The sequence below is a fragment of the Miniopterus natalensis genome, chromosome 4 (assembly GCF_054644295.1).
Source record: "Miniopterus natalensis isolate mMinNat1 chromosome 4, mMinNat1.hap1, whole genome shotgun sequence".
In the NCBI taxonomy this organism is placed as follows: domain Eukaryota; kingdom Metazoa; phylum Chordata; class Mammalia; order Chiroptera; family Miniopteridae; genus Miniopterus; species Miniopterus natalensis.
Window position 1 is genome coordinate 22,988,769 of NC_142084.1, and position 12,368 is coordinate 23,001,136.

The 12,368-nt window shown below is 51.4% G+C and overlaps 1 protein-coding gene across 7 annotated transcripts in view; it reads left to right on the forward strand.

Moving 5' to 3' along the window:
- Positions 1 to 337: 337 nt before the first annotated feature.
- P4HA2 (prolyl 4-hydroxylase subunit alpha 2) overlaps positions 338 to 12,368 on the forward strand; it is a 34,119-nt gene continuing 22,088 nt past the window's right edge. For 2 of the 7 annotated variants that reach the window (XM_087816400.1, XM_087816396.1), the window contains exons 1-6: positions 520 to 596; positions 923 to 1,062; positions 3,230 to 3,340; positions 8,958 to 9,075; positions 9,739 to 9,835; positions 10,465 to 10,616. In XM_087816400.1, the coding sequence (XP_087672526.1) occupies positions 8,994 to 9,075; positions 9,739 to 9,835; positions 10,465 to 10,616 (331 nt within the window). In that variant the 5' untranslated portion in view covers positions 520 to 596; positions 923 to 1,062; positions 3,230 to 3,340; positions 8,958 to 8,993. The other 5 variants (XM_087816397.1, XM_087816399.1, XM_087816398.1 and 2 more) reach the window with 5 other exon arrangements.

The window sequence follows — 12,368 nt, forward strand, 5'->3', positions numbered from 1 at the left end:
CCCGGGCTGGGGAGGCCGGCGGGCGGCATCCCACAGGTGGGAGCGGTACCTGGGTGGCGGGCAGGGCAGACGTGCGGCCGGCGGCGGGCGGCATGAAGGGCGCGCCCCCGGCTCCCCCCGGCCCGAGGCCCGCTCCCGGCTCCCGCGCGCTCGGGCGGCCCAGCCCGCGGGTGGTGGTGACGAGGGTCGCTGGCGGTGGCGACCCTCGGCCGGCCTAGGACCTCCGGGCGCCGAGCCAGGGCCCCAGCGGGCTCCCGCGAGGGAGGTGGGGACGTGGCGGCGGCTCAAGCGGGCGGAGCCGGGCCGCGGCGGGAGGCGGAGCCGCCGGGGGAGGAGGCGCCGAGCGGGCCGGGAGCCGCCGCGGGAGGTTCTGGAAACGCCGGGAGCGGCGCGTGTCCAGGTGAGCGCCCTGCCTGCCCGGCCGCCCGCCCCGCCGCGGGGCTGGGGCGCAGGCTGGGGGCGCGGGGCCGTGCGCTCCGCCGCGCGCGGGGCCGGGGGGCCGGTCGCCGCCGCGCAGCCCCGCGCCCTCCGCCCTGTTTCTACACCCCTGCGGGTTCCTGTCCGCCCGCGTCTGCTCCCGGGCCCAGGGCGGTGAGGTCAGCGGCGCCCTTCCTGCTCGTCCCCTCGGCGGCCGGGCGGCGAGCTTGCCGCCCTGCCCGCCCTGTCAGGCGCCCGGGGAGGGGCGGCCTGGCCCCCAGGCTGCCTGAAGTTGGAGGCGGGGGCGGGGGCTGCGGCCGGTCCCCGAGGGGCCGCTTCATGTTTGTGGGGTCCACCTTCCTCCCTCCAAAGGGCAAAGGACTGGGAGTCTGTGTCCTGGCCGCCGAGGTCCAGCTTGGTGCTCATTAAACGACGGGCTGTTGCATGAGAAAGTTGTTGTTTTTCGCCCCTCCAGACATCCCTTTCCAATGCTTTTCCTTAACAGCTGCGGAAACCTGTGATAACTGCTTAACCAATTCAACAAACGGGCACGCCTGTGTGTCAGACGCTGTAAGGAGTTGCTAGCCCAGTGGTGCCGACCAACTGGACTGGAAGACAGGGAAAGCCCAGGCCCAGAGCAGTGCGGTGAGTGCTGTGCTGGGAGGGAGCACCAGGCTGCGGGTAGTTGGTACAGGACAGGATGCTTCAGGACAGAGGGCTTCCTGGAGGAGGTGACATTAAATGGTGTGATCAGATGAAGGCTGAATATAGGATAACCTGGACAGAGGAACAGCCTGTGTGAGGGAACAAACCCCAGCAAGGTGATGGGGGAAGGGACACTTTGGGGGCGGCCGCCCACGGACTCTGTCCACAAGAGCTTCAAGTGAGAGGGCAGCGCCTAGTACTGTGCATTGCATGTGGAGGGTGCTCAGTGAACTCGGGCGACAGGAGAGTGGATCAGACAGCAGAGGTGGGCCCCTGGCCTCTGCATTCTACCCTGACACCTTTAAGATGGTGTTGAATAGTAGAGTCCCTTCCAAGACTGAGATTCGTGTCTTCTGCTATAGAGTGACACCTAAGGCTTGTGTTTCTTGATGGAAACCATCTGAAGCCGGACAGCCTCTGCCCTCCTGCAGGAGATACTGGCCCTGAGAAGGAGGGGTGGGGACTGTCACTTTGTAGTTTAGGGCATTCTCAAATGTCTCAGATTTTGCAGAGATCCACTGTCCACGTAAGAATTTATAGAATGTTTTTGCAAGCTGCTGTTTCTTCTCAGTCCATGTCATATCTGGGGCAATAGATTCCATGGTTTAGTTCTCTATTAAATGAACCAAGATTTCCTTTGGCTTATGCTTCAACTACTCCTGAAGTGTCCAGGGTGCAGTTCTCTCACTGTGGTTCTGGGCTTCAGGGCTCAGTCTCTTTTTTCGCTTCTACTCACTAGATCTTTGGTCTATGAATCCTTTTCTTGTAATGCCTTCTTAGTCTCAGATGACCAGTCATGTCCACTGTGTGGTCCTGCCAAGGAAGCCACGTAGCAAGGATGGAGTTGGCTGGGGGCCTCATCCCAGAGATGCTGTCATACTGAGCCACCATAGTTCTCTGAGAGCTCAGCAGGCAGTCTGTGGCTTGTGATAGGCCCTTCTACCCTGTTGCAGGCTCTGAAATGGGGTGCCCAGGAGAGCACTTACTTTGCTGGTTTAGCCTGGCCACAGCTAATCTCTGTTTATTCCTTGAGTACATCCTGTGTGCCTGGTTTCTGCTTAGAACAAGCCTGGGGCCGGAAGGAGGGTGGAGGAGGAGGAGGTGGCAGCACTATTCTTGCCCATGGGTAGCTCATAATCTCTCTGAGATTGTTGCTTCATGCTGGCAGCTGGGCATGTTCCAGGGGAGGAGCCCAGAATGTGAGTGCTTATCAGAAGGAGAGACTTCAAGGGTACAGTCCTGAGGAATGAGTGGGGTGAGGGAATCTGGAGAGTACTCATTTCCTGGGAGAGCCTCACTTTTTGACTCTTCCCTCCTACATTGTTGGGAGGGTCTGAGGCCCATTTGTGGCCACGCTGGCTGATAGTGTGCATTGGGCTGGTGGGTGTGTCCCTGGCTCCTGGGATCTGTCGAGAGTTTAATTTTATGCAGATGGAGGTTGGCAGGAAATGCTGTGATGCAGGCACGTGCAGCCCAGAGTGCTGGAACGAGAGTTAAACTGGGAAAGTTGCTCAAATCTAGAGATTTGGACTTCTGAAGTGCTCCAGGATAGGGCATCAGCCTGTCCTAGAGCAGAGAGGGCTGGTGGCTCCTGTGGCCTTGTGTTTGTGCTGGGGATGTGGGATGAGGGCTATAGTTTTTATTCTTATAAAGAGCAGAGGGGAATGAAAAGTGTGGCCTAGACGTCTTGGAACTGTGGAAGAGAGTTTTTGATTAAATGGTATCATGGCAAGGCAGAGGATTAAGTGTTTGGGTAGTCAGTACAGGTAGGATCTGTCTGACCCTGATCGCAGACCAGTATCTGCTCTAGACCTTTCAGGAAGTGCTTGCTAAAATATAGCCTGTGTTGTAATTCCAAGGGCCAGGGTGTGACCAAGATCCTGAGGCTTTGTACTTGTAGGAACTCAGAGCTAGCACATCAGAGGCATAGAGATACCTGAGCTCCTAAAGTATTGGCCAAGTGCCCTGCCTTTTGCCAGTGAACTTCCCTTCCTTGGTGAGATTTAGAGCCAGTAATTGACCAGTTCTAGGGTTACTCCCTGATGGCTAGTGTGCTGCATTACCCCTAATTCCACCCTTTCCTAAATTAATGTTTCATCTCTTCTAGCACTCCTGAAACCTGGGGATTGCCCAATCTCTGCCTTGTTTTCATCTTCGCTGCCCCCTAGACTGGACCTTCTTCCTCTCCAGGGATCAGCTGGGCAGCTGGCTGCTTCAGGTCTGCTGATGTTCCTCCAGTACCCTTGGTGCTGATGACTGGTATAAACTGTGCCTGGTGCTGCTGGGCTGCCCACTGACATCTATCATCTCATTCAATCCTCACAACAGCCCTATGAAATGTAGGTCCTAATATTATCACCATTATTTAGATGTAAAACCTGAGGCTCAGAGACCTATAACTTATCCAAGGTCACAAAGCCAGAAAGTGATGGTGGAGCTGACATTTAACTTGGGCTGTGTGACCCCAGGGTGGGTGTGCCTGCCTTTTAGACTGTACTGCCTTGCCCTGAGCTGGGCTGGTTGGTCATTTGTGAGGTCATTTGTGATGGGTGTCTAGGGAGGGGTGTCTGTCACCTGAACTCAGGGCACCATGTTCCTGTCTTTTGGGTCCATATTACTGTCTGCCTTTTGGTAGGATCCAGCCAGGGATGCCATGAAGTTGCTTTGTGAGCCACAATAAAGCCCTTGACCTGTGCAGGCCTGCTGTGCCAGAGCAAAGTGTGGCTCCTGCTTTTGGTGAGGCCCTTGTGCTGTAAGCCAACAGATGTTACTGAGGAGGACTCAATGGCAGCAGTATCTAGTGGAAAGTATGTTTTCGGTTTAAGCCTCAGCTCTGCCAGTGATTTTCTGTAGCATGTCAGGTGTGCAGGTAGCTCTCCGCCTCAGTGACCTACCTATAGCTGAAATGGAGATGTAATCTATTTTGTTTACAAGATTTGGGTGAGGATTAGAGGGTAGAAATGAAAGGTTTTTGGAAATAAAAATAGTGGTTATCTTGGCCTAGTTCCCAGAAAACAGAGCCCGAGGCAGAGCTTAAGTGCTGAATGCTTTATTGGAAGGTGCACTTGTAGGGCAGCAAGAGTGAGGGAAAGGAAACTAAGGCAGAGAAGGATGGGAAGCAAGTTCCGGGTGGTGCTTTAGCAAGCTGGCAGGTCTGCACAGAGCTGCACCAATTGTTCAGCCATGCGGGCCATCTCTGAGCCTGCTCTACACAAAGCCCATGTCACAGTTTCTCTGCGGAGGCCTGGAGAGGAAATTCATCTGCTTACCTCCACTTTTCTTTTGCCCTTCATTGGTCAGAGCTGCCTCATGAAGAGTTAACTCCCCCTGTTCCTGGGGTACACCACCAGGACCCTCCAGCAGCCACTGAGGAGGTGGCTGTGGCATGTCCTGAGAGTCCCGAAGTAGTGGGAGGAGCCAGAGATTTGGGGCCTGATAGTCTCCTCCACTGAGTCTGAGGCGAGCCAGTGGCCCAGGAGCTAGGTGAGGCCAAGAGAGTCCAAGGCAGTACGTCAGATGCATCCAGTACAATGGCATGTGGATTTTGGCCTCGTGTGGAGTTCCTTCTTGTGAGTTAGTCTCACCTAGACTGCCAAGTCTCTGCCAAGACAGTGACCGAATACCCAACTGGGCTTTTGCAGGTCGATTTTTACAGCCTCCTCTGCTGCTTCATTGCCTGTTTACCGAAGCAGGAGACTGTGGTTTTGATGGTACCCAAGTGGGAAGTTCAAATCTATGTGTTCATGGACCGGATAGAGAAAGTGTAAGGATAGATACAGATGAACACCTAGGCTTTGTTAGGTTTTCAGTGAAGAGAATATTTTTCATGTGAGGTAGTAGTTGAAGGTATGAAACCTGGAGTCATGAGATGGTGCTGGAGAGGGCAGTAGGGCCAAGTCACATAGAGTTCAAAAGGCTCTTAGGGCTGAGGAGTTTGGACTTATCCTGAGGGCAGTGGAGAGCCTTTGGAGGGTTCTCATGGAGACAGAGACCAAAGGAGGGGCTGCAGTAAGTTATGCTGGCTGCTTTGTAGAGGAGAGGTGGATGGGAGGCCAGATGAGATGAGAGAACAGTACAGGCCGGGGCCAGCATAGCTGCAGGAGGGAACGGGGATGGCTCAGACCAGGTGATGACTGAGGCATGACATCAGGTAAGGAGAGTAGAGTGCCTCCCATCTTTCCCTGGGGTGCCAGTGACAGCAGCTTGTGGGCCTCAATGGATATCCATGTGCTTAGGTGGCGGAGCCTGCTGGAATCTCTGCATGACTCCTGGTTTGAGCATGTCTGTCCTCTCGACTTTTCCATCCCAGCATTGGGAGGCAGAGCCACTGGGGGGAGCCCTGTTCAGGCAGGTTTGGCCCCTTCACAGAAGGCAGGCCGCCTCTTGTTCAGTGCCAAGCAGGACCTGTTCTCAGCAAACCCATGTTCTGTCTCTAGGCTGTTAAATACATTGTTAAAACACAAGCTGTTGCATTTGGGTTGCAGCTGGGAGCTTGGCAGAGGTTCCTGCCTGATGAGGTAAGGGGAGAAGCTAAGGACGCTGCTGGTTTGCAGCTGGAAACATCTTTTCATGGCCATTTGGCCAGGTTGTAAATGTCCTTTCCAAAGAGAAGGCTTGTTGGGGACTCTGATTGTATGTCTTGGAATTCCCTGTGCTTACAATTGGTGCCGATCACCTGGTGGGTGAATCACTGTCACTGAGGTGTTGGCAGGATTTGGAGGGCCTCCCTGTGGGGGTCCAAACTTGGGCTGCCAGGGCTGCTTTGGAGTACATTTGAGAGGGCTTGCTTTGTTTTCTTTTCATTTTAAGCATATTAGAAAATATGTTTCAAATTTCCCTTAGAGCTCCTTGTAGAAAGTTTAGGTAATACAAATAAGCATAAAGAGGAAAATAAAAGTATTTCTCCAAGATACAACTAGATTTATGACTCTCTTCTTGCATATGTATGTGTGTGTGTATATATATATATTTACATATATATACATTTTTCCTTGTAAAAATGAAATCATAGAGTACATATTGTTTGGGAGCCTGCTTTTCTCACTCAACAGTATGCTTTGATCTTTACTCCATGTTAATATGCATATGGTATCCATTCTTATACAATCCACAACAATCCATTGTAGGGAAGAAATGTACAGCCTTCTGTTGTGGAAGTTTCCTGACTTGAACAAATCTGCGGTGAAGTGTTATTTGTTGGGTGCCTGATATGGGCCAGACATGGTTCCAAACTTAGGATGCAGATCAAATAAAACTCAGTATTGGTTTTCTGTTCAGGCTCAGTGCCACTTTGTTTTTCACAAAAAGAGGTTTGACATTGCCCATTTCCAGGCCTGTTCAGCATGGATTTCTGAGGGTACGTGGGAGGGCTTCTAGCAGCCCCGGGCACTTTGTGGTGGCACAGTGCAGGTACACATACTCCTACCTGTTCTGTCCCAAGTAATCTCTGAGGACAGGTATGAGATGGGATGGGATGGCATGTGGGTGGTTGGCTTTCCCCACACTGTGGGACACAGTCTGTCTTGGATGTTGCCTCCTCCCAACCTGACCCTTTTTGTACAAAGCCTTTAGTGTTCAGGGGCATAAGATCGGGAGAAATGGGGTGGGGCCCCTGGGCCCCCATGCCTGCAGTGGCAGTATTGATTGTGGCAGTCTGGGGGCTCCTTGGTGGTGTCTAGCTCTGTGGGCCAGCAGAGTCGTTGTCCCCTTCCTCCATCAGAGCAGGACTTTGCAGGCTCTTGGGAAGCCATTTCCTAGAGCCCTATTTGATATTCTTTGGAGCCCTGCCTCCAAGCTGGGATTTGTGGATAAGTTCGATCTAAGCCAGGCAACACATTCCAGAGAAATGACAGCTGGTATTTACGTAATGAAGGAACCTGGATGCTTCTTCCTATGTGCTATAAGGCGTGAACCATGGACAGTTCACGGGTGATTTGAAAGGAATGAAGAGGCTTCTCACTCCCTTGAATTTGTGCAACTGGCGACACACGGGAGAAGCCTGGTGTTCCCCACTTCCAGCCATGCCTGGTTTTGTCTCCTACCTGTGCCCTACTCTCCCACCAGCCTGATGGGCAGTTGGCTAGTCCCTCACTGACCATAGAAACAGTCTTCTGGCCCTGGGTTTCTGCTGTCCTTTCCCTACAAACATACAGGAAAAAACATGCTCTCCTGGGTTAGTCAAGCCTCTTGAGAGAGATAAGCAACAGATACCATGCCTGTGAAAGGGGCTTGTGTAAGCAACAAGAAAGGCCTTCTGGACTCCTGGAGTGGAGATGCAGTGTGGTGAGCCTGGGAGCAGACCTGTGGCTGCAACAGGGAGGACCTGGACCCCACCTCAGCGCTTGCCAGCCCCGCTCCCCTTCTGTCCGTGACTTGCTTTCCTCTGCTGCCTTCATTCTATGATGCACCCCTTAGCACAATACTCCCTACCCTACAGCAAATTCTGGGCTGAAAGGTCTTTCCTGCAATCTCTGGGCCCCCAACTCCTAGGACACTGATGGGTGGCTGCTGGCTCTGTAGTCGTTGGGCAGGGGTATGAAGAAATGAGGTCATTTTATTCTCTCCTCTTCCTGGTATAAGAACCTGTTCGGGGTGGGGCCTGTGGTTGGGCTTCTTTGAGCCTAACCTGGAACTGCAGTGGATGGGAATTTCCTCTGAAAAGATGAGGTGAGGAATGGTGGGTGTCACTATGCCCAATTGACCGTGGCAGGCAAAAAATAAAATAAATAAAATAATTGATGAACTAACATTAGTTAGCTCAGACTTAGAGTTGTTCAATAAGGCTTACATTTTGGGGGGAAGCATTTGTATTTCCTTTATTTTCCGTATTTTCTCTAAGTAAATTTCCTGTGGGGTTTGGCTGAAGTAGAACAGGAAGAGGAGGGACTGGCAGTGCCGAGCTCACATGGGTGCTGGTCCTCCAGCACGCCCCCGGCTGCGTGGCTGAGCGCGAAGCAGGGTCCAAAGCTTTCATTGTGTACTTAGGTCCCCTGCCAGTGGGCCATGCCCCAGGTTGTGCCTGCTGCCTTCAGAGTCGGTCTGGCTATTCTAGGCTGGCGAGGAGGTAGTAGCTGGCCTCTTACCCATGTTGCCAGCCCAGCCCAGCCCAGCCTGGGGTTTCAGTTCTATGTGGCTGATTCATTTTTGTATCCAGAGTGTCTAGCTCAGTGCCTGGCATTTAGTAAATATTTGTGAATGGTGACTTGCCAGTGAGGACAGTGTCTGCCAAGGAGCCTGACTACATAGGAAGAGCAGTGTCTGCCCAGAGTACCTGCTCCTAGACTGCTCTCGCCGTGGCCAGGTGCAGACTGGCAGGGGGCAGTCTTTATTCCGCCTCTGGCCAACCATCTGCTCTACACTGCATTTTGGGTGTGGTTCCCTGGAGTATATTGTGTCAGTTTCTTTTTCTGTCATTGTCTCTCCTCTAATGTCAGTCTTGTAGGCAGGTTTGGTTCCCTAGTACCTGGCACTGTCCTGGCACATGTGCTGGAAAGAAAGACAGAAACACACAAGCAGTCTGTAAAACAAGAAGGAGTGGGCCAGAATCTCAGACTTCCAGACTGTTAGACCCAGAGGTGACTGTGCCCCCTGTAGTTTAGTCTTCCCATGTTGCTGGTGGTTACCAGGAGCCAAGAGGGCAGAGTCTCTCTCAAGGGAGTGTAGCCTCCTAGAACAGGGGCCAGAATTGGTTTATCCCCGGTGATCCTGGGTATCCTTAGCTTCTGTGTGCCAGGTCAGGATTTTTGCATATTTGAATGTGTGTGTTTGTGTGCACATTCATATGTGTCTCCTCACCCAAGTTGCTTTTTTTCTTTTTTTTTTAACTTTTGATCCAGTGACTGAATACCTTGCAGACACTGCCCTTTGCAACCATGAAACTCCAGGTGTCCATGTTGCTGGTGGCCTGGTTTGGTGTCCTGGGCTGCGTGCAGGCTGAATTCTTCACCTCTATTGGTATGTGCCCACAGGACTACCACCTACCTGAGCAATATTTGTCTCAAGTACCAGGGTAAGATGGCCTCACCCACTGGTTTTGACAAGTTCTAGGGAGAGTGGGACTTGCAGAGTTGCCATTTCCACCTCTGAGGCCCTGATGACCTGGATGTCCTGGGGGTCAGCTGTCTCAACTAGGTCCCTCTCCCCGGGAACTGTAGGCTCCTCCTGGGCTGCCTGGCCTTCCTGTCTTTCTCCCAGATCAGAGAGTGGTTTTGAGCAAAGAACATTCTGTCTGGTGGATCCAGCTGTTCTTCTCCTTCTGGCCTAAAGACTCAGAGCTTGTTTCCATGTGATGAAGCCTCCAAGGTGTCCATGCTCCAGTGACATGACCCATCTGGGTGACGGTGGAAGAATGAAATTTGGGGTTTTTTCCTTAAGGCGCCCCTAGTACACTTACCTCAACATCCCCTTGGGACCTTGCCTCTTTCTTCCTGAAGCTGGAGGCCAGGACCATGTGAGTGCCTAGGTCCCCCTTAACTCCGAGTCCCCATGATCCCAAGAGAGCGGATGTGCTTGTGGCCCAGGGGACTTGCCTCTGTGCTGGTGTTCTGTGCCCCAAGGAAGGGTGATGGACATCTCTTATCCATTTCTCACTGTCCCTTTCAATCTTCTCCCTTGCAGGGCAAATGACGGACCTGATCTATGCAGAGAAGGACTTGGTGCAATCTCTGAAGGAGTACATCCTTGTGGAGGAAGCCAAGCTCTCCAAGATCAAGAGGTGTCTGATGTCCCAAGCCCCCACACCCACCTCGAGTCAGCCCTCCTGTCCCCCAGGAACCCATCCAGGGTGCCCATGAGAGGAAGCCATCCAGAGTGCGCTGTGTGGCTGGCCAGGAGGCTATTTCATACCAGTCTTCCAGAGTGGCTCTATTATGTAGGCTGAGGACTCACTGCTTTTTCCTTTCTATTTAAGAGCCTCTTTATATACATTGGGGTCCCCAGCTCTTATCTAGATTAAGGGGCTGGAAGGATCTTGGGGAGTCACTGTATTCATTTTGTTTTAAGTTTTTAAAAATATATCCTTATTGATTTCAGAGAGAGGAAGGGAGAGGGAGAGAAAGAGAGAGAGAGAAACATCAATGACGAGAGAGTCATTGATCGGCTGCCTTCTGCACGCCCCCTACTGGGAATGGAGCCCACAACCTGGGCATGTGCCCTGACTGGGAATCAAACTACGATCTTCTGGATCATAGGTCAATACTTAACTGCTGAGCCATACCGTCTGGGCTGATTCTTTTTTTTATTGCCTCTTGATGAAAAGGGTCCTAAATCTCACCAGGAAAATTACCACAGGTCAAGACCTGCGTGGGTGGGTGTGTTAGTTTTCCTTTTTCTCTGGTTCCACAGCTGGGCCAGCAAAATGGAAGCCCTGACCAGCAAGTCGGCTGCTGACCCCGAGGGCTACCTGGCCCACCCTGTGAATGCCTACAAACTGGTAAAACGGCTGAACACAGAGTGGCCCGCGCTGGAGGACCTTGTCCTGCAGGACTCGGCTGCAGGTGAGGGACTCTGAGCAGGTGCTTGGGTGAGCTAGTACGGTCACGTGCTCGTGCCTGAGGAGTGTGTGTCTGAGCCTGTCTTGGGTCTGGCTGTGGGTGGGCATGTGAAGTATATGAACATGGACCCTGCCATCTCGTGGCTTTCTCCATTCTCTCTGGGGACCTGGCAATTGGATGTTTTTGTTTTTTAATATGTACTAGTAGTCAGTTCTTGCCTTTTCCTAGTGTTTTTACTTCTCTTTTTTGGTAGGATTTTTTTCTAATTATACTTTAGTAATACATTTTTATAGAAAGGTTGGAAAATACAGAGACAATCACATAAGGAAATTATAATTCTTAATCCAATTGCCTAGTAATAAGCACTATTCAAATTCCAGTTTTTTTACACATGCATTTACTTAAAAAAAAAAAAAAAAAGGAACCATATATATATGTCAGGGATACAAACTCACTTGCTTTGAGGGATCCAGTGATCTAACAAAAGTAAGTTAAGTGGGTGTGGTCACCACCAGTGCAAGCTGGAGAGCATGGGCTTCATCTAAATTCATTTCCATTCATATCTTTTATTTTGTGTTTTTTTGTTTTTTTTTTTTTACTTTTTCCCCCTCATTTATATCTTGAGATATAAAACATATCTTTTGGCAGATCCGTGACATACGATACTGTTTTCCTGAATTTTTTCAGCTTCTCTGTATGTCCATTACATGTTTTTCTGAAACATGATTTCAGTGGTTGGACAGTAATGTGTCATACTGATGTTGTGTAAACTGGTCAAGTCAGCGGATGTGGCATTGTTTACACATCATCAGTAATCTTGCACATACATCTTTGGTTATTTTCTTAGGAAACATTTCTAAAAGTGGTATTTGCAGGTCAGTGCATCAACTTCTTCAAAGTTTTAACTGTGTTTGGTGCTTTCACTGTGATAGAACTTTCTATGCTCTGACATTTTCCTCTCAACAGGAGATGGTGGGGTGGGCCCTCCTGCTTCCCAGCCCTAGGCTCAGCCTCCAGGACTCGCTGCCTCTTCTCCCTGAGTTGGGAGTTGTTCAGACTAGTTGTTGCTCTGGCTGAGGCATTTCAGTCCATGTGGCCAGACTGGGCTGGGCTTGGCTGGGGGCAGGGTGGCCTCTGGGGAGGGATTGGTGAGCTCAGCAGGGCTGGAGCTGTGCCCAGTGAGCTCACTGCTTCTAGAAGCTGTGGCTGCCTTTCCCAGACCCCTGCCTCCCAGCCTGGGCCTGTAACTCAGAACTGACTGTTCTGCTTGCACTGCGGGAAAATAAGCCTGCTTAGATGACCACCTGCTCCGATGCCCTCCTGCCTGCTCTGATGACCTCCTGCTCTCCATTCTTGTTTTCCACACCCCACCCCCATCATCAATATCTACTTTCTTTGAAAAATCTTGTAATTACCTGGAAGATACAAGATATGCCCATAGAGCGATAGGTTCTTTTTACCTCTACCTTTCAGGGTTCTTGCCCCTGAAATGAGGGGACATGCTGGCAGTGTGGCTTTTTTTGGGGAGTATGTTTTCTTTTTACTGGATTATAAACTATTTAGCATTCCTGACCATGCAGTCATGAGGAAGACAGCATTGCAGCTTCTTGGTCCCTAGGTCCCCAGGCATGGCCAGGAGTTGGGTGTTTGAACCTGAGGTTGTGAGAGTAGGTGGCTATGGGTGCTGCTGCTTTGGTGAAGAAGCTGGGAAGAAATGGCTTTGGAGTTACCCTCCCAGTTCTCAGCTTACAGGTA